Here is a 21,459-nt window from a genome sequence, read left to right as displayed (position 1 = left end):
TGGTCTGTCTCTCCCTCTGAACTCCCCTCCTCTTCCTCTCTTGTGGCCACCCACGTGATGTCCATAGACACGTCATCATCCACGTCACCTTCTCCACCACTAACATTCGAGATCTCGGAGTAGGCAGCAACAGCGGGGACCAACCTCCTTGGTCTGATCTGGGAACTGTCGTCAGACTGCTGAGTGGCGGCTGTTGCTACCAACTCTTCCTGATCCGATGCCAACAATGGCTGCGCATCGCAAATGTCTTGTGATGGATCGGAAAAATATTCCAGTGACTCAAGCGGAGGGTATATGGTGGTGGTGGGGGTGTTTGTGGTGGTGTCTTTGGGGTGCACACAGCAGAGAGTGAAGAGGGTGCAGATAGAGAGGATGAGGAGGGTGCAGAAGAGGAAGGCTGAGTGAGCCACTCAACCAAGTCTGGTGCGTCCTTTGTCATAATTGAACGCATCTTCTGAAACTTCACACTTTGGCTCTGGCCTACTGCTCCTTCCCTACCCCTACCACCCCTGCGTAAGGGCCTGCCTCTTCCTCTGCCTGTCATTTTTTAAATTACCCTGTGACAAAAGTCTCTAGAGAATCGCAGTATATCTGGAAAAAAGTATATAACACCCCGCTTCAATCTGTGGTATTGGGGGGCCACAGGTTTATCACACCAGTTCTACAAAGAATTGGCCAGTAACTGTTGTCACTGTGTGTAGCACAGTTAACACAGCAAAAGAGGCCACATTTTTGCAGGACTACAATACACTCTTAGAAAAGTATACTGTTCAATAACACCCCACTTCAATATGTGGTATTGGGGGGCCACTGGTCTATCACACCAGTTATAATACATTAAAAGTGCTTTTGTCACTGTTTGTAGTATTGCTGCAGCAACGCTCAGTCACCACACCAGTCACAATGCTGCACAGTGCACAATACAAATCCACTATAATATGTTTTCTATATTACAAAGTATATTATACGTGGATTACACCCCTATATAGTGCACTGTACACCTATACCATATAGCAGCCCTTAAAATGACTTTTGTGGACCTTAACAGAGCGATTTGTGTCACTGACGATCTGTCCCTGGTGCACACAGCAAACCTCTCGCTACGCTGAAAAAAGACTGTACACCTATACCAAATACCAGCCCTGAAAAGGACTTTTGTGGATCTTAACAGAGCTATTTGTGTCACTGGCAATCTGACCCTGATGCACTCGCCAACCTCTCCCTACGCTGACAAAAAGCAGAATGTGAAATGGCCGCCAGCTCTGATCTATTTATATGGTAGGGTGCATGTCCATGTGCTGAAATGTTTCAATTGGCTGTCCCGTTCCACCTGACGGCTGTGTCATGGGTCAAAGTTCTCCCCAATGTAAACTAATATGGCTGCTGAGAACAACGCCATGTGTTCACAAAATTGGCGGACTGCGAACAAGAAAAATTAGCCGCAAACCGACCGCCGGGTGAACCGCAGGGCCATCCCTAGTAGAGGGTGGAACCAAGGAATGGTACTGGGAGGTGGGTGGAGAGTGGAACCAAGCAATGGTTCTCGGAGGTGGGTAGAGGTTGGAACCAAGGAATGGTGCTCGGAGGTGGAACCAAGGAATGGTGCTCGGAGGTGGGTAGGGGGTTGAACCGAAGAATGGTGCTCGGAGGTAGGTAGGGGGTGGAACCAAGGAATGGTACTGGGAGGTGGGTAGAGGGTGGAACCAAGGAATGGTGCTCGGAGGTGGAACCAAGAAATGGTGCTCAAAGGTGGGTAAAGAGTGGAAACAAGGAATGGTGCTAGGAGGTGGGTAGAGGGTGGAACCAAGGAATGGTGCTTGGAGGTGGAACCAAGGAATGGTGCTCGGAGGTAGGTAGGGGGTGGAACCAAGGAATGGTGCTCAGAGGTGGGTAGAGGGAGAGAAAGGGGGAGTTTCTGTACCTATTCTCTGAGAAAACAAACCCTGATAATGAGCCACCTATTTGCTTGTCGTAGTCTTCATGAGCTTAGCCATATGAGTTGTCATTGGAGCATGTGTGAGGTCAACCGGGAAATAAAAATCAAACTGTTAATCTGAGGGGGGGATGAGCGTGTGATGGCAATAGGCAGTAATATACTCCACCGCTTCCCCCCCCCCCGCCCCCCGCCCCCCTGGTGGGAGTGGAGATAGCCCCATCTATAAAGATATACAGTACAAACACACAGAGCACAAGGCCGTGTTCACACTATGAGACGTTTCTCGTGGCTGCAGTTCCTCTGAGCTCCACAAGATGGTGATCTCACTTCTACCCAGACAGGAAGTGATGTCAGGTATTAATAGGAAGTTCCGGGTGAAAGGTGAGTAAGGAGGAAATAGAGAGGAGAAGTTGCTGGAAGAGGCAGAAGATGAGGTAATAAGATCTTATTCTCTATTTACATCCAGTAACCCCCGTCCCCCCGTCATGTCCATCCTCTTCCTCCATAGTCACTGTGACCTCTTTTATCTCCAGCAGATGATGATACACACATATATAGTGTGGAAACCTAGATTAACCCATTCAGGGTCAGAAAATTCCTGCACTTACATATATATTTTTATCCTTACCTGTCTAGACAGAAACCTGTATAGATCGAGTGACAGAACGAATGAGGATGAAGGAGGTCCGGAGTCACATGACTGAGAAGATACTAAACCTCACCCTGGAGATCATCTACCTGCTGACCGGAGAGGTGAGGAGGATTCTGGGAGGTCACATGACATCACTCTTATCTCTATTAATAAAACACAGACCTGGCCTGAGAGATGAGGAGGATTCTGGGATTCTAACATGATATTCCTATTGGTTCTCCAATACAGAGATTTCCTCTTCTGAAGTCAGGTGATCATATGACCATCACAGTGCCTCCATGTGACTCCCTAAAACCTGAGAGACACAACATGGAGAAGATTCTAGAAGTCACCAAGAAGATGATGGAGCTGCTGACAGGAGAGGTGAGCGGTGCTGGGAATTCTGGGACATTATCCAGTAACAGACAAGGGATGTGTCTGGATGGTGACTGTATCATTGTGTGTGTCAGGTTCCTATAAGGTGTCAGGATGTCACTGTCTATTTCTCCATGGAGGAGTGGGAGTATTTAGAAGGACACAAGAATCTCTACAAGGACGTCATGATGGAGAATCAGCCGCCCCTCACATCACCGGGTAAGAGGAGACTTTATTGTAAAGGAGAGAGCAGTACGGAGGGTCCACCTAGATCCCCCATCATCTGACAAACACATAGAAACAATGTATTCAGTCAGTGTGTGTCAGGGCTGGGCTCCTGCAGCTCTTTTCTTTCAGAGCTCAGAACTTGCTTGGCTGTCGATTTAATTACCAGACGCTCATTACCACAGTGACTCACCTGGTTACCATTACCTGCTTCATTAGTCCAGCCTACAGCCAGCCCCGTTTTGCTATTTAAGTAGCTTAGCTCATTTCCTCCTTGCCCTTGCGTGGTCTATGCTCTCCAGTGTGTTCCTGTGTATGACTTGCCGTGGCTGACTTCTTTTCCGATACCTGTTCCTGATTTGTTTCGCCTGACTTCACTGACTTATGGTTTCCTGATCCTTGCTCCTCTGATTACCTGTTCTGGCATTCAAACCCCAGCTTCTGTTTTTGACTACGTTCCTGAACTACTTAAAGGTGTGATTTTAACTGCACTTTCTGTTGAAGCGCTCAATACCACTGCAGCCTCGTGCCTCCCCACTTACCATTGAGGATTTGATGGGAGACCTCTACAGCCTGCCCATGTGACCCATGAAACCACTCCATTGACCATGGGTGTAGGGGCTCTTCTCCATGAGATATTTCAAATTCCTAGTCATTTCCTTACCTCATTACCCAGTTGTCATTGGTTATCCTTGGTTACAGAGGCCCAATCCCTCTTTTAATTGCCGTAATGCTGAGGTTTTGTCATGGTCCCCACAATGCACTAATACATCTTTTTAGAAAGTGATTAAGATCATGTGCATGTCTTCAGTCTCTTTATTGCCAGAAGAGTACCATGAATTCTGTGATGTCTTTGACAAAGGTCAGGCCGCTATTTTGGCACATCGGCCTTTTGAGTGCACAGTTGACCTTCAACCCCGGTGCCATTCCTCTTCGTGGCCGGGTTTACCTGCTGTCTGTCTCAGAGGAGAAGGCAATGGAGAAGTATGCTGCGATTTAACTATCCCAGGGGTTTATCCTCAAATCCTCTTCTCCTTCCAGTGCCGACTTTTTCTTTGGGGGGAAAAAAAAGAGTGGTGAACTGAGTCTCTGTATCGATTATAGGCGTCTCATTCGCATTACTGTTAAAAATACTTATCCAATCCCATTGATAATGGAATTATTTGACTGCCTCAAGGGAACAACGGTCTTCACTAAGCTCGATTTGCGAGGGACATACAATCTTGTGAGGATTAATGAGGGCCACAAATGGAAATTTAATACTAGGACCGGACACTACGAATACCTCGTAATGCCTTTTTGGTCTCTGCAACGCTCCTGCAGTTTTCCAGGACTTTATTAACGATGTCCCCTGAGATATGCTGCCATAATGTGTGGTGGTTTACCTGGGTGATATTCTCATATATTCTAAATCCCTAGAGAACCTCCACACAGATGTCTCTTCCGTGTGCTACAGAGGTTGAGAGAAAGCAACCTCTATTGCAAGTTGGAAAAGTGCGAGTTCCATGAACAGGTTAAATGTTTGGGTTATGTCATTTGTGCTGCCAGGTTTTCGATGGACCTAGAGAAGCCATCTGCAGTCTTAAAGTGGCTTTGGCCTATAGGTCTACGTGCGCTACAACATTTTCTTGGCTTTGTCAATTATTATCAGAAATTTATGAGTAATTTCTCTTTTCTGGTCAAACCCCTTCATTGATACTGTATGACCAGAAAAGAGGGCAACCCACAGAATTGGTCCCCGGAATCCATTAAAGCCTTTGAATCCCTCAAGGCCACTTTTGCTGCAGTTCCAGTACTGGAACATCCCAATCCCATGTTACCCTTCATTCTTGAATTTGATGAATCTGAGACTGGAGTAGGCGCTTTCCTGTCTCAACCTCCTACTCCTGAGAGTTCTATCCATCCTTGTGGCTACTTTTCTTAAAAAATTGTCTCTAGCAGAATGAAATTCTGAAACTGGGGATAGAGAATTCTTAGCCATAATTTTAACTCTTAAAGAAGGGAGGCATCTCATCAAGGGTACTACTGTGCTGGTCCTCATTTTACATAGTTACATAGTAGTTGAGGTTGAATAAAGACAATAGTCCATCCAGTTCAACCTGTGTAGGTGTGTGTGGCCGTAATCATCTCACATTCCCCTGAATGTTCTGATCCTTGAGATGTACTTCTAAGAGTCTTTTGAAAGCCACCATACTTCTCGCAGAAACCACCTCTTGTGGTAGAGAATTCCACAATCTTGTAGCTCTAACAGTAAAGAACCCCCCTCGTTGCCTGAGGTTAAAACGCTTCTCCTCTAATTGCAATGTATGTCCTCGAGTCCTCATGCACACTTTACTACTGAATAGCTTTTTTTCTATGCTGAGATCACCATTGAGATATTTATAAATGGCTATCATGGCCCCCTTTCAGGCGTCTCTTCTCCAGGGAGAATAAATCAAGCGATTGCAGACGCTCTTCATAATTAAGGTCCTCCAATCCCCTAATCAGTTTAGTTGCCCTTCTCTGGATCCTCTCCAGCTCCAACACATCCCTCCTGAGGACTGGCTACCAGAACTGGACAGAATACTCCAGATGAGGTCGGACCAGAGTTTTATAAAGTGGAAGGATTATAGTCTTATCTCTGGGATACATCCCTTTCTTTATGCATGCTAATATTCTGCTGGCTTTGGCAGCTGCCGCTTGATATTGCATGCTATTGCCTAGTCTATCCTCTACCAAGACTCCCAGATCTTTCTCCATTTTTGATTCCCCCAAGGGTTCCCCCCCTAGCGTGTATTGTGCTTTTATGTTTTTAGTCCCCAAGTGCAAAACCTTACACTTCTCCACATTAAACCTCATTTGCCAAGTCGTTGCCCACTCTGTAATTTTGTCCAGGTCATTTTGTAGGATATCTGCTTCATGCTGTGCAGTTATTGCCCTGCCCAATTTTGTGTCATCTGGAAAAACTGATATAGAACTACTGATCCCGTCCTCAATGCTGTTTATGAATAAATCGAACAAGGTTGGTCCCAGGACTGAGCCTTGGGAGACCCCACTTACCACCTCAGACCAGTCTAAGTACAGTCTGAGTATGCGCTATTTATTACCACCCTTTGGACACGCCCTTTTAGCCAATTCCGTATCCAAGAGCAAACCCTGCGGTCGATACCTGCAGACCTTATTTTATTAATTAGGCGCTTGTGGGGAACTGTATCAAACGCCTTAGCAAAATCCAAGTACACCACATCCACTGGTCTGCCCCTATCTAGCTCACAGCTCACCTCCTCGTAGAATGTTAAGAGATTGGTTTGACAAGAACGCCCATTTGTAAACCCGTGCTGATTACTGCTGATGATGTTGTTGTCTTTAGCATACTCTACGATATAGTCCCTTATCATCCCCTCCAGAAGTTTACATACTATCGATGTCAGACTGACAGGCCTATAATTACCTGGGACATGCCTCTGCCCTTTTTGAATATCGGTATCACGTTAGCTTTCCTCCAATCCCCTGGTACATCTCCTGTCCTAATACTATCAGCAAAGATCAGGAACAGTGGTCTAGATATTTCCTTGAGTACTCTCGGATGTACGCCATCCGGGCCTGGTGATTTGTTTGTGTTCAGTTTATCCAGCCTTTCCCTGATTTCACCCTCTGTTAGCCATAGCGGCAAGTCCTGTGTATTACTACTAACCATACAGTCATGGTCAGTGTACCCCATACAGTCATGGTCAGTGTACCCCTCCTTTTTATGTGTAAAAACTGATGAGAAAAAAGCATTCAGCACGGTTGCTTTTTCAGTGTCCTCTGTAACCATCCTCCCATCTTCGTTAATTATGTGTGCAATATGCTCTGCCCTAGTTTTTTTGCTGTTGATATATTTAAAGAATTTCTTTGGGTTCTTTTTACTATCCTCCGCTATTTGTCTCTCAAAGTTGATTTTAGCCATTTTGATTTCGTATTTACTTTTCTTATTTGCCCTCTTGTATTGCTCGAAATCCGATACTGTGCCCTCTGATTTATATTTCTTGAAGGCCATTTAACGCTACGGTTTAGCCAACCAAGTATGGCTTTGTCTCTTCTAAATTTATTTCCCACAGGAATGCACTGCAGGATGCATTTGTTTAATATGTTCCTAAAGCATTCCCATTTTTCCTCTGTGGTCAGGGATCCCAGGGTTTGGTCCCAGTTTACCCTTTCCATCAATGAGTACAATTTTGGAAAGTTTGCCCTTCTGAAGTCTAGGGTTCTTATGTTCCCCACTTGCCTTGTTATATTGTTATTTATACTAAATGTGTTCATCCTGTGATCGCTAGAGCCCAGGTAGTCCTGGACTCCTACCTCCGAGATTAGGTCTGGGTCATTAGTAATCAATAGATCCAGGACTGCGTTTTCCCTAGTCGGAGAATCCACCAACTGTGACATGTAGTTGTCCTGTAAGGTTTCCATGAATAGACGGGCCTTCTGTGAGTGTGTAGTCCCCTCTTCCCAGTCAATGTCGGGATAATTGAAGTCCCCCAATATGATGACTGATCCCAGTTTTGACTGACCATAAGAATCTTTCATTCTTGTCTGAGGCTAGACGTTTATCTCCTGGAAGGGCTCAGTGGGACCTTTTTATGTCAAGCTTCAATTACATAGTCTCATTCTTACCTGATACAAAGAATATAAGAGCAGATGCCTTATTGCCACAGTTTTCCTCCTCTTCCAAAATGGAGTCTGTTCCCACTCCTGTGATACCTTCGGACTGCATTTTGTCTTTTTTTTTCTAGTCTCACTTCACCTTTGGGTGAGAGAATGATGCCCTCTCGGATCCATTTTCCTCCTGGAAAACCTCATGACTGCTGCTTTGTCCCCGAGAATCTCCGCACGATTTTCCTCCAGACCTACCATTCACCTAAGACAGCTGGGCACCCAGGAAAAAATCAATGGCGTATGGACATATTGTTGAGACCTAAGGCCTATGTCTCAACAATGCTGGTGGCCTAGTCTCCGTGCTCATGAAACCAGCTTTGTAGCCGCTTGTCCTGTGTGTGCTCAGAATAAAACACCACGACACCTTCCAGTGGGCCTCCTTCAACCCATACGCAGTGCAGAGAGGCCTTGGATCCACTTGTCTATTGATTTTATTATGGATTTACGCAACTCGCATAGCAACACAGTTATTCTTATGGTGGTTGACCGTTTTTTCAAAATGTCACATTGCATTCCGCTAAAGAAGTTGCCTGTGTCCAAGGAACTGGCATCCATTTTCACTGGAGAGTTCTTTCAGTTACATGGGTTACCTAAAGTTATCATCTCGGACAGGGGTAGCCAGATGGTGTCATGCAAGTTTTGGTGAGCCTTTTGTACACAGTTGGGAGTTCCGCTTTCCTTCTCCTCTGCATATCACCCACAGTCCAATGGGGTCGCAGAATGGGCCGACCAAGCCTGGGAGCAATTCTTACGTTGCTATATTTCTGACCACCATAACATCTGGTGGGACCTGTTACCTTGGGTGGAGTTTGCTCACAATAGCACAATCAATGCCGCCTCCTGATTATCTCAGTTTATGGTGAACTATGAGTTCCAGCCATCCATGTTGCCTGATACATCTGTTCCGCAAGGCATTTCTGCGTTAGAGCAACATCTTCAGGAACTCTGTTCCACTTGGGTGCAGGTCCAAGAATCCTTGCAACACTCCAGAGAGAGGTACAAACCATGCTGACCGCCTATGCCTACCTTCACCCTCCTACCAAGTGGGGGAGAGGGTCTGGCTGTCTTCCCATTACCTCTGATTCTGTGTTCCCTCACTAAAACTGGCACCTCGGTATATTGGGCTTTTCCGCATACTCTATAAGGTTAACATGGTGGCCTACGCATTCGATCTTCCTTCCAACGTTCGTATTTACAACGTATTCCATGTTTCCTTACGTGTTATTGCTATACCACCTCAGTACCACGCCTTCGCCCGATTAAGGTTGACAACTACGTGATGAGATACAATGTATCCTTGACTCCCGCAGGATTTGTGGACACATAGGATATCCAGTTCACAGAGGGGTTACGGTCCAGGGGAACGCTCTTGGGTTTCATCCTCGGACGTAAATGCTCCTGCCCTGCTCCAGGCTTTCCATATACGTTTTTCCTTCAAGTCTGGTGCTCCCCCAAGGGGGAGGGATTGTTGGGGAAGAGGGTACTGTCAGGGCTTGGCTCCTGCTAGTTAGCGAGCTGCTCTATTCTTTCAGTGTTCAGAAGCTGCTTAGCTGTCGGGTAACTACCAGCCACTTGTTACCACAATGACTCACCTGGTTACCATTTCCTGCCTCATTAGTCCAGCCTACAGCCAGCCCCTTTTTTTGCTTTTGAAGCAGCTGAGCTCATTTCCTCCTTGCCCTTTCTTGGTCTATGATCTCCAGTGTGTTCCTGTGTATTACTTGCCCTGGCTGACTTCTCTTCCTATTCCTGTTCCTGATTTTTGCTTCCGACTATGCAGACTTCTAGTTTCTTGACCCCGGCTCCTCTGATTACCTGCTCTGGAATCCAAATCCCGGCTTCTGTTTTTGACTACATTCCTGAACTGTTATTTTTTTCTATTTCATTAAAGGTGTGATTTTTTTTTTAACTGTATTTTCTGTCTTCACCTGGTTTATGGTCCCCGACAGTGTGTGTGTGTTTCCTACAGATGGTTCCAGTAATGGGAACCCACCAGAGAGATGTCCCCGTCCTCTGTATTCCCGGGATTCCACACAGGAAGGTCACACCATCCCTCACCATCATCAGGTAGATGAGGAACAATCACTGATAGTATCATTAGGATCTGTACTGCAGATCTGTACAGATCTGTACTGTTATGCATCTGTATCTGCATTGTTACCATTGATGTCATTTTTATTATATATTCAGAGTGGAAACCTGAGAGATTCTAAAGTTGAGGTTAAAGACGAAATAAAAGAGGAGGATGATGAGGATGGGGTCATAGAGGAAGTACACAAAGATCTGTATCAGGACACCATGGTGGAGTCATCCAGCTACAGAAACCCACCAGAGAGATGTCCCCGTCCTCTGTATTCCCAGGATTCCACACAGGAAGGTCACACCATCCCTCACCATCATCAGGTAGATGTCTGATAATTATTGGTATTTATGGTTTATAAGCAATCGTGTTTTTTTACAATTAATATTTTATTATATTTTTCAGAATGAAAACCCCAAGGATAATATTGTCGTAAAAGAAGAGTATAAAGAGGAGGATGAGGAGTATGGAGTGATGGAGGAGGTTTCAGAAGGACACAAGGATATGATGGAGACACCTAATACCAGGAACCCACCAGAGAGATGTCCCCGTCCTCTGTATTCCCGGGATTCCACACAGGAAGGTCACACCATCCCTCAGTGTTACAAGGTTGGTGGAACAGAGTATTTAGAGAATGGATTCATGGAGATGATGTGTGGATTTCTTATATTAAAGCTTATATTTTACAGATGATATTCTCTCTCATTCTCTTGGTTTAGGGTGAAGATCTGATAGATATAAAAGTTGAGGTTAAATCAGAAGAAGAAGAGACGTATGTGAGGGATGATCAGCAGTCTATGGAGGAGGATGGAATAACGGGGACATTTATAGAGGAGGACACTCCTACAGAGATCAGCACAGGTGGGTCATTAACACTAAATGCATTCCTGCACCCATACTGCTCACTGATTGGCCCAGAGTAGGGCGGGGATTGGGTGATATCAGCCTGTAATCCCCTGGTTACTTTCCTGAGCTGTGTCCCCGTCCTGTATTCCTGTATTTCTCTCGGATAATCTTCCTTCTCTGTGCTGCAGACACAATTTATGTCTCTAGACTGGATTTATGGAGATTCTGGGGTTCAGCTGGCAGTAAAATGTTGATGTTCACCATAGACGTTGCTCAGCCTAGACCCCTGGGGTATGTACCTTGGGTCTTCTGCCCCATGTCCGGGTCTAGCAAGATCTCTGACAGAAGAATTCTCCCGGGGTTACTTGCTCTGTTATTTGCTGGCTGTGCCGGGTGGAGGGATATGTCTGTATAGTCTCACACCCAAGTCACAGAGTTCCTTTCATTTTATTGAGCCGTGTATATTCTATCTATACAATGCACACACTGTTACACACAAACACACAAAAACTTGAAGAAAAGACATGAAAAGACACGCACACTGGTGAACAGTCGCAAACAGTTTTACAATCCACAGTAAACATGAATGAGCCACAAATCCACCCTTCTGGTGTCACGGAGAATAAGCTGACAGTGCGCCACTCTGCAATTCCAGGTGTACTCTCACCTCTTCAGATGGACCCCATTGCTCCATACCAAGAGGACACACCCAGCATGAAATCACACACCTTCAGGTACATGTAGGCGGAGCCTCCTCTTTAGGTAGCCAGCTCCTGCTACTAGAGATAAAGAGACTCCATAGTGCTCACTGTTATATTTATTACATGGATAAGAAAAGCACTCACAAGGTTAAAAAAGCAATCCAGCATTGAATACACACAATCACTGCAGATTCCCCAAGCATCAGTCTCAGTGTAACATGAGGGGACTCCGCCCAACGTGATGATGTCCTCAAGCCACTCCCATCTGATGCGTTGCATCCTGATTGGACTTCCCCAGAGATATATATGGTCTTCAGGATCAGTCCAGTCTTCATCTTAGTTGTTCTCCCCCCATCCTCACTCTCTGACCTCTGGTGGGGCTCAGCCCCGCTGTTATTCATGACTAAATCATGGACTAAATAAGGAAGTGCGGGACTTCTTGTGTTGGGATGATGGCAATGAGTGATAGAGGGGGAGGGGACACTCTTCCTATAATCCCCTCATCACTGTCACTCCTATAAAAGACAGTTCTCGTTGTTTCCTCACTCTCTGACTAAGGTTCATGAATAAAGAAATGAACTGGTAGGAGATCAGAGGACCCATTTACTAGTTACCTTAAGGGGGGAATTGTAAGATCCTCAGAGACAAAGCTGCCTGATGTGGGCGGAGTCCTGGTTTTGGGGAACCAATCTGCTGATGTCTAGTAATAATCTTTGTATTTCTCTTTTAGTACATGGACGGGAGATGAGGAAAACCTCAGAGGATTGTCTCACTTTGTCTCCAGACTGTAAAGTAGAAGATGAGGACATCACACAGTATAGTCCAGGAGAAAACCCGGCTACCTCAAATGTCCATCCGGCACCACACAGTGTAGATGGACCATCGTATTCCTCTTATCCTGAGGAACCCCAGACTGTGAGAGACAGTGCGGGACCATCGTATTCCTCTTATCCTGAGGAACCTCAGACTGTGAGGGACAGTGCCGGACCATCATATTCCTCTTATCCTGAGGAACCTCAGACTGTAAGGGACGGTGCCGGACCATCGTATTCCTCTTATCCTGAGGAACCTCAGACTGTGAGGGACGGTGCCGGACCATCGTATTCCTCTTATCCTGAGGAACCTCAGACTGTGAGGGACAGTGCCGTCCTTACAACAGATAAGAAGTTCTCCTGTTCTGAGTGCGGGAAGAGTTTCAGTTTGAAAGGCAATCTTAATGTGCATAAAAGAACGCACACTGGTGAGAAGTCGTATTCCTGTTCTGAGTGCGGGAAATGTTTTTCAAAGAAGTCCTATCTTTCCACACATCAGAGATTGCACACAGGGGAGAAGCCGTATTCCTGTCCTGAGTGCGGGAAATGGTTTTCATGCAAGTCCGCTCTTTCCACACATCAGAAATTTCACACAGGTGAGAAGCCGTATTCCTGTCCTGAGTGCGGGAAATGTTTTACACTGAAGTCCACTCTTTCTGCGCATCAGAGATTGCACACGGGTGAGAAGCCATATCCCTGTCCTGAGTGTGAGAAATGGTTTTCATTCAAGTCCGCTCTTTCCACACATCAGAAATTTCACACAGGTGAGAAGCCGTATTCCTGTCCTGAGTGCGGGAAATGTTTTACACTGAAGTCCACTCTTTCCGCGCATCAGAGATTGCACACGGGTGAGAAGCCGTATTCCTGTACTGAGTGCGGGAAATGTTTTGCACTGAAGTTCTATCTTTCCACACATCAGAGATCGCACACAGGTGAGAAGCCGTATTCCTGTCCTGAGTGCGGGAAATGTTTTACACTGAAGTCCCATCTTTCCGCGCATCAGAGATTGCACACGGGTGAGAAGTACGGGAATTGTCAGTCACAGAAGTCCTCTGTTTACAGTCATCTGAGATTGGACACGGAGGAGAATGAACTTTGCTGGTCTGAGTGAGGAAATTGTTCCTCACTGAAGTCCTGTCTTCCTGTACATCAGGGGTCCCACACAACCCTGGAGGTGTATTAGTGTCTTGAGTGCGGGAAATGTCTTCTATATGAATGTTGGTGGACATGTGGGGAAGAAGCACACCCTGATATATACCTCAGATATACTCCATGGCTGATCTTCATCATGTAAGAAACACTTCATAAGGAGATCAGAGATCACCAAAGACATGGATGAAGTGTTGTCCCGTGTTGGCCATAGATAGCGGGAGAAAAATAAAAATGGAGTCCTTACCTTTCATTGTCTGAGTACATTTTGTGTGGGAAGATTTCACAAACACTTACAGGTCTGGTTGTTATAAATGTGTTGATGAAATGTGACCCACATTCCCCCAGTCATGGTGAATTGGGATTTCCTATAATGGTCAGCTCCATCTAGTGTCCATAATGTGCTTTCCTGACAGATGTCCATGGCAGCATACGTTTGGGTAGCCCCGCCCTCGTTCCTTCCCCCATAAGACCCCACCCCAATAAATGTTCGGGATAAGCAAATGGCTGCGTTCCTTTTTTTTCCCCACTTATAGGACCATTTTTGTATGAAGTTTTCCTACCTATTGGAAGTATTGGTGGGCGGGTCTGGTGCTGGGCAGCTGTGCGGGATGTCAGGAGCTTCCTTTGGTATTCAGAAGTCTTCCAGGATGTCCCGAGTGGTCATTGAGTCCCCAGCTATCAGCGGGGTGGTGTTATGGCACACATATGTAGAGGATCCATGCCTGGAGAGTGGGCCCTGCCATCGGTGGCCATTTGTATTGGCTGGGAGCCCAGCTGTTAGTGGGTGGCCATTAAGTGTTAGACACGTAAAATTTGTTTCAGTGCGAATACAAATTCCGTCAAATTTTTGGTTATTCCTAGATTCGGATGTATCCAAATCTCCAAATCAAATTGTAATAAATTTTGTTGAAATCTGTTAAAATTTGTTTCGTTTATTCAATTTCTAACGAATTCCAACTTTTCAGAACGATTCGAATTCGGATCAGTCAAAAAAAACGATCGACCGATGCAAATTCTGTGTGAAGAAATAGCTGGTTGTTAAGCAGCAAGCCAGGAAGCCGGCTGTCCACATCCTTACCAACCATGACTCATCAGCTGTCAGCGGGCTTCCACACTGACTTATGAATGGAAAGAAAAGAATGCCGGCATTGCCCGGCAATAGAAGAAAACGGCGTGGTCCCCCTCCCCCCCCAGTCCATACCAGGCCCTTCGGTGGCCAAAATGTAAAAAAATAAAAACCAGCATGGCTTCTACCCTAAAATCCATACCAGACCCTTTATCCCGGCATGCAGCCTGACAGGTCAGGAAAGTGGGAGGGACGAGTGAGGGCCCCCCCTCCTTAACCATACCAGGCCACATGTCCTCCATCATAGGTGGGTGGGTGCTTTGGGGAAGCTCTGCCCCCCCCCCCACCCTAAAGCACCTTGTCCCCATGTTGATGGAGACAAGGGCCTCTTCCCCACAACCGCGGCCTGTGCTTGTGGGGGTCTGCAGGCAGGGGACTTGTCGTAATCTGAAAGCCCCTTTTACCAAGGGGGCCCCCAGATACCTCCCCCCCCCCATGTGAATGAGTATCTGGGACATATTACCCGTACCTATTCAACAAAAAAGTGTCAAAAAGTAATAACACACACACCATTTTTGAAAAATCCTTTATTAAAAGATAACTACTGCAGGCTCCTCCTCCATTTGTCATTTCTTACATAGGTAAGGGGCGGTAAGTATATCCAAGAGATATACCTAACCTACAGTTAGGCTGAAACCTACATTATTAAAGATAAGAGTACACTAACTATGAGTCATAAACAAGATGGGCTTTGATCATATACCTAGGTGACCCCTATAGAGAGAGACACCCACATATTATGGGAGTATAAACTCCATCCGGTGTATACCAACCTGCTATCCTCATAAGGTGATTATCCTTCCCCCTTTCTGTATGAATAGTGTGAGGGGATTAACTCGGTGGAGGGTGTGGATGACCCCTTTGGGGGGTTAGTTACACAGGGAGATAGCCGAGAAGTGGTTGCAAACAACAGTTTGGTTTATTCATGCAATTATTCTTCACACAAGTGCAAGCGTCAAAAACATCCAAAATAAAATAAAAGACAAAATAAATCCTTGCCACTGTGGGCAGCTACCTTCACACACTGGAACCTACCTACGGAGTCTGTCCTCAACCTACTGTTAGGCAGACTTGGCTGATCATACAGCAGACTATCAATAGTCCATTTATTATCTCTTCACATAGAGAATGTCCCTTTTCTCTTCACACAGCACATGTTCATTGGACTTTCATACATACATTGCTTTTTCTCTTCACATAGAAATAGTTCAATTTCTCACTTTGAGAAGTCTTCACACTTTTTACCCTCCTCAGCGCACATCGCTCCAGGAGGTCTTCCCCATGCTCACACAGCTTCAGGGGGCATTCCTTCTCCCATCCTCACACAGCGTCGGGAGGCACACATCTGACTGTCCTCCTCTCCCCAGCTCACACAGCGTCAGGAGGCAGCAATCAATAGACTTCCTTTGGACAAATTATAGAGGCCTTAATTTCCTCATTCTGAATAGCTGAATGGCTTTCAACTTCTTTACACCTTCCTGCTGCCTTTGCAGCCGACACCCTATAGTAATTGGTGAATTGTCTAAACCATAGGTCTGCAACCCACGGCTCCAGAGCCGCATGCGGGTCTTTTAAACCTTTGCCGCGGCTCTGGGGCGGATGATAGCGAGGGGAGGAGGCGCACTGTGCGCCCCGACACTCCCCCAACACTCCCCACTGTGGTGCTGTCCTGGCTGTGACATTGCGTGGGGGGCGGTGCGTGCGTTAGTCACGCACTGTCCCGACATCACCTTCCCGTCTGCTGTCGGAGAGGAGGCGCGCATGCAGGACGAAGAAGACTTCAGCAGCAGCACGCCAGGCACCAGTGTGAGGCAAGTGAAGTGATGCCTCGGGGGGGGGGGACCCACACACTGCTTTGAAGGGGGCATGCACGCACGCTGGTCTCTGCATTGAAAGAGGGCATGTATGCTGGTCACTGCATTGTAAGGGGGCATGTATGCTGGTCACTACATTGAAAGGGGCATGTACGCTGGTCACTGCATTGAAAGAAGGCATGTATGCTGGTCACTGCATTGAAAGGGGGCATGTATGCTGGTCTCTGCATTGGGGTATGATCATTGGGCATAGCAAATTTTGCTATGGGGCCCTGTGATTTCTAATTACGTCCCTGTTTTCGACCCCCCAGTAGGTTTTTGTAGGTTTTGCGGCTCCCAGTTTTTTTTTTCCTTCGGAAACGGGTCCAAGGGGCTCTTTATGTCTTAAAGGTTGCAGACCCCTGGTCTAAACCAAGCAGACATGTATCTCCTGTCTGTGACAACATCCATAGATTTACCTGACTTCCGGGCACAATATATATAGAATAGAGAATGTAATTACTCCTCACACTACTACACATATACATTCTATCTTGTACCTAGGATCATCAGGACAGATACATATATATATATATATATATATATATATATATTGTAAGGGATTAGCTCGGTGGTAGGCGTATGGGTGACCCCTTTGGGGGTGCGTTTTCACAGAGATAGCCGATTAGAGGTTGAAAAACAAGACTGATTTATTCATGCAATTTACTTAACACAATTGCAAGCATCAAAACAGCCAAAATAAAATAAAAGACAAAATAAATCCTTGCCTCTGTGGGCGGCTACCTTCTCACAGCTGGAACCTACCTAAGAAGTCTTTCCAACCTACTGTTGGACCGACACTGCTGATCCTACAGCAGACACTCAAATGTCCATTTGTTTGCTTTTCACACAGCACAAACATTGTCCATTGAACATGTCCCTTTGTTTTCTTTCACACAGCACATGTTCATTTATAACAGGATCCTTTACTCTTCAGATTCTTCACATTGAACACAGTTCATTTAACAGGTCCCTTTACTCTTCACACTCTTCACATGGAACACTTTGTCTTCTCACCTTTGAGACGTCTTCACTCTTGGTTACCCTCCTTAGCTTCACATCGCTTTAGGGGGTCTTCTCCCATGCTCACCAGCTTGTCGGGAGGCACACATCCGACTGTCCCCCTCTCCCAGCCCACACGGCGACAGGCGGCAGCAGTCCTTCTCCCATGCCCACACGGCGTCGGGAGGTACACATATGTCTGTCCTCCTCTTCCCAGCTCACACAGCGACAGGAGGCAGCACTCAATAGATTTTCTCTGGACAAATTATAGAGTCCTTGATCTCCTCATTCTGAACAGCTGAATGGTTTTCAACTTCCTGCTGGCTCTCTCTGCAGCCAACACCCTATAGTATCAGTGAATTTTCAAAGCAGGTGGGAATGTGTCTCCTCTCAGTGACTACATTCCCAGATTTACCTGACTTCCTGTCACATACCCCCCCCTCTTGTTTCAACCCTAGGGTTGGGACACATATTTCCAGGCACGCATGTGTCAGGCACTGCTGACTCACTGATAAGCCTCCTATTATCCTCAAGCTTCCGGATGAAACTGTTTTGTCATCTTCATTGACAGATTTCTCATAAATGCCACACAGTTTGTCTCTCATCTCATATACACATTCTTCAACTGCATTTTTGGCATCATTTTGCTCCTTCTCGTTTCTGTCATCTTCATTGACAGCTTTCTCATAAATGTCAGACAGCTTGTCCCTCATAACCGTCTGTCCAATCCACCATGGAGGTCCGTGATCCATAGGCAACTCAATTTTGCTAGTCTTAAAGTCTTCAACATTCTTAAGACGCCTCTCTCTGCAATCAACAAATGATTTCCACAACACTTTGAGAACCTCTGCTTCACTTAGCTTTGTTCCAGGAAACGTCTGTACTTTATCAACTTTCCTTCCATCATCATATGGGTCAAAGGCAACAACACAGTTGAACCCAGCGATCTGGGTGGTATCCATTATAGACCTCCTCTCTGCATCAGTGAAGAAGCATGGAACTGCAACACATTCTTTTACAGGTTTCTTCAATGCACTTTCTGCTGAACTATTTGACCGCTCAAAGTCACCTAGTTCTTTTTCTCTATCTGAATTCCACATGGAATGCATCTCAAGATCACGATCAAACTTCTGCCACCCGTCTTTCACCAGTTCCATTTTGGAAACACTCCCTGAAAGGCACTTATTCATTTGCTTCACGTTTTCACCAACAGCCTTAGTTTTCTCCACTAGGTTTTCAGCCTGAACTGAGAAATCACCACATTTCTTACTCAGCTCCTTTGTTTGCTGAAGCTCTAATGATACATTTTCCAATGCTTGAAGTTTTTGAAGGAACGGTTTATTCCAAAGGGGTGATTCAAGCCACATGTCGTCCCATTTCTGAGGCTCACTCAGGACAGACCCCAAAACACTGATCCTTTTAAAAACTGCATCAGGCACACTATCCCCTCTTTGGGACAGATCCTCTGTTGCCTGGAATTCCTCTTCCAGTTCCTGCAACGGAATCTTCATCTCTTCTAGTTGCTGTTCTAAGGCTCGCTTAGACTTTTCTAGCTCCTGAACGCTTTTCACAACATCATCCTTGGAGCTGACCAATTCTTCCATTTCTGTACGCAGCTGTTTAACACTTTCTAGTTCAGCCTTACACTCTAGAGCTTCCTCCAAAGAGCGAGCCAAGAACAGGGCTTTGCTCTCGTTATCACGCGCCTCCGTTTCTGCACGTGCGCGTTCTTCTGCATATTTTGCAGACACATTCTTCTCTTCACCAAGCATCTGATCAAACTTCTTTTTCACATCTTCAACACACTGTAATGAACCAACGCTTTCTTCCATGCGTTTTTTCATAACCGCTATCTGAGCTTGCAATGTTGCGACTTGCTCTGATAGGTTTTTCTTTGCTTCCGCCTCCTCTTTTAATTGTTCCAGGAAGCCATTTTTCTCATCTTCCATTTGTTTGAGCTTTGTGCTAAAACTCAGCCTTTGACACCTCTCTTCCTGTAAGAGTTCCTGCGTGTCTTGCAGCTGCGATTCCAAGATAGAAAAATCTTCCGCAATTTCTCTAGATTTGCTGTCTGCTTGAGAAAGCTGATTTGTAACATTGTCCAACTCAACCTGCAGTCGGTTTGCCTTCTCTGACAGCTTAGCACACAATCGGTCACCTTCTGACACCTTGACTTGCGATTCCAGAAGCTGTGCCTCTACTTTTTCCCTCTTATGTTCACAATCTCCTTTTCCCTGCATAAGAGCCTTCACCTCATTGGCTAGCATCTGGGAATAAGAATGTAATTCTGCCACACAGGCTTCTTTCTCCTTTAACTGCTGCTGGACACGTTGGGCTTCCCCTTTCCAACTTTCACAGTCTGCACGTAATTCATCTACCACATTGCTCAAAGTGGTGAGCTTATACACAGTACTCAGTAATTTAGCCTCTCTTTCACTTTTCTCTTTGTCGCTGAGAGACAATGTCGCTTTCAGAGCAACATTCTGTTCCTGCGACTCCTGCAGGTCTATTTTTGTAGCTCCCAAAGACTGAAGACTTTTTTCCAGCTGATTACGCAACTCCAACATATCAGCCATACTTTGCTTCTGCAAAGTCTGAATTTCACTTTCCTTTTCCATGAGGATGGTATCTTTCTCCATTATAGTCTCTCTGCGTTTTTGCAACTCGACCAAAAGAAGAGCAGTGGATTCTTCCCACTGTAACACATGAGACTTGAGTAGTTCATTCATTTCCTGCAAGTTTCTATGCTCCATTTTAAGCAATTCCAAGGCTTGTTCCTTTTCTTCCATTTTCCGTTGCAAGGCATCCAACTCAGCCCTGCACACATACTCGGTTTCCTCCAAACCGATGGCCTCCATTGGCTGCTGGCGTCTCTGTTTCCAGCCTGCCATGCTCTCTTGATGAGCCTTTTGTTGAGCTGCAAAGCTCTGCTGAAAATCCGCATTTGCCTGCTGTTGAGCTGCATTTGCTTGCTGTTGAGCTGCATTTGATATAATCAGATGTTTCAACATCTCCTCCATTTTGAGTTTACTTTTCATCTGAGCACACTGCGTCTCCATAGCAGTTTCATCAGTGTTGCTAGGGACAACAACCTTCCTCTTTAGTAGACTCTCTTTAGGCATGGATGGGGCTGGTTCAGACGGCAACATCCCCTCCATCCATAGAATCCGGTCTCTCATTTCATCTATCTTTGCATTCTTCAGGCGTTTTGAACGCCCCATCTTCAATAACTCCACAAACAAATTTTTCACAGTCCAGCAAAAATTTTTCAGACCACTGTCTCTTTAACACATGTAGTTTTTCTCTCTCTCTTGCAAGATCTCTTTTCCTGCACACACAGTTTGTGCAGTCACTTGCACCAGACACAACAAAGTTCATCAAATAATTTTGAGACCGCTGTCTCTTTAAAACACTTTTTTTTTTTTTTTTGTCAGGATCTTCTCTCCTGCACACATAGATTGTGCAATCTCATGCACCAGATAAAGTTCATCAAACATTTGCACTTCCTTGCAGGGATCTCTGCTTATGCCCACTGCATACCTCCACCATATGTAAGGGATTAGCTCGGTGGTAGGCGTATGGGTGACCCCTTTGGGGGTGCGTTTTCACAGAGATAGCCGATTAGAGGTTGAAAAACAAGACTGATTTATTCATGCAATTTACTTAACACAATTGCAAGCATCAAAACAGCCAAAATAAAATAAAAGACAAAATAAATCCTTGCCTCTGTGGGCGGCTACCTTCTCACAGCTGGAACCTACCTAAGAAGTCTTTCCAACCTACTGTTGGGCCGACACTGCTGATCCTACAGCGGACACTCAAATGTCCATTTGTTTGCTTTTCACACAGCACAAACATTGTCCATTGAACATGTCCCTTTGTTTTCTTTCACACAGCACATGTTCATTTATAACAGGATCCTTTACTCTTCAGATTCTTCACATTGAACACAGTTCATTTAACAGGTCCCTTTACTCTTCACACTCTTCACATGGAACACTTTGTCTTCTCACCTTTGAGACGTCTTCACTCTTGGTTACCCTCCT

The 21,459-nt window shown here is 45.7% G+C and overlaps 1 protein-coding gene across 1 annotated transcript in view; it reads left to right on the top strand.

The window, feature by feature from the left end:
- Nucleotides 1–2,605: 2,605 nt before the first annotated feature.
- The window catches only part of LOC309564467 (uncharacterized protein), a gene marked incomplete at both ends in the record, with an annotated part of 44,772 nt that continues 25,918 nt past the window's right edge, over nucleotides 2,606–21,459 (top strand). The window contains 6 exons of the mRNA XM_082269097.1: nucleotides 2,606–2,689; nucleotides 2,817–2,951; nucleotides 10,327–10,530; nucleotides 10,641–10,782; nucleotides 12,676–12,960; nucleotides 13,045–13,296. Of these exons, the coding sequence (XP_082125223.1) occupies nucleotides 2,606–2,689; nucleotides 2,817–2,951; nucleotides 10,327–10,530; nucleotides 10,641–10,782; nucleotides 12,676–12,960; nucleotides 13,045–13,296 (1,102 nt within the window). The remainder of the gene's footprint in view (nucleotides 2,690–2,816; nucleotides 2,952–10,326; nucleotides 10,531–10,640; nucleotides 10,783–12,675; nucleotides 12,961–13,044; nucleotides 13,297–21,459) is intronic.

This window comes from Pelophylax lessonae (assembly GCF_965119305.1).
Source record: "Pelophylax lessonae genome assembly, chromosome: 9".
In the NCBI taxonomy this organism is placed as follows: domain Eukaryota; kingdom Metazoa; phylum Chordata; class Amphibia; order Anura; family Ranidae; genus Pelophylax; species Pelophylax lessonae.
This window is presented reverse-complemented; position numbering and strand designations above follow the sequence as displayed.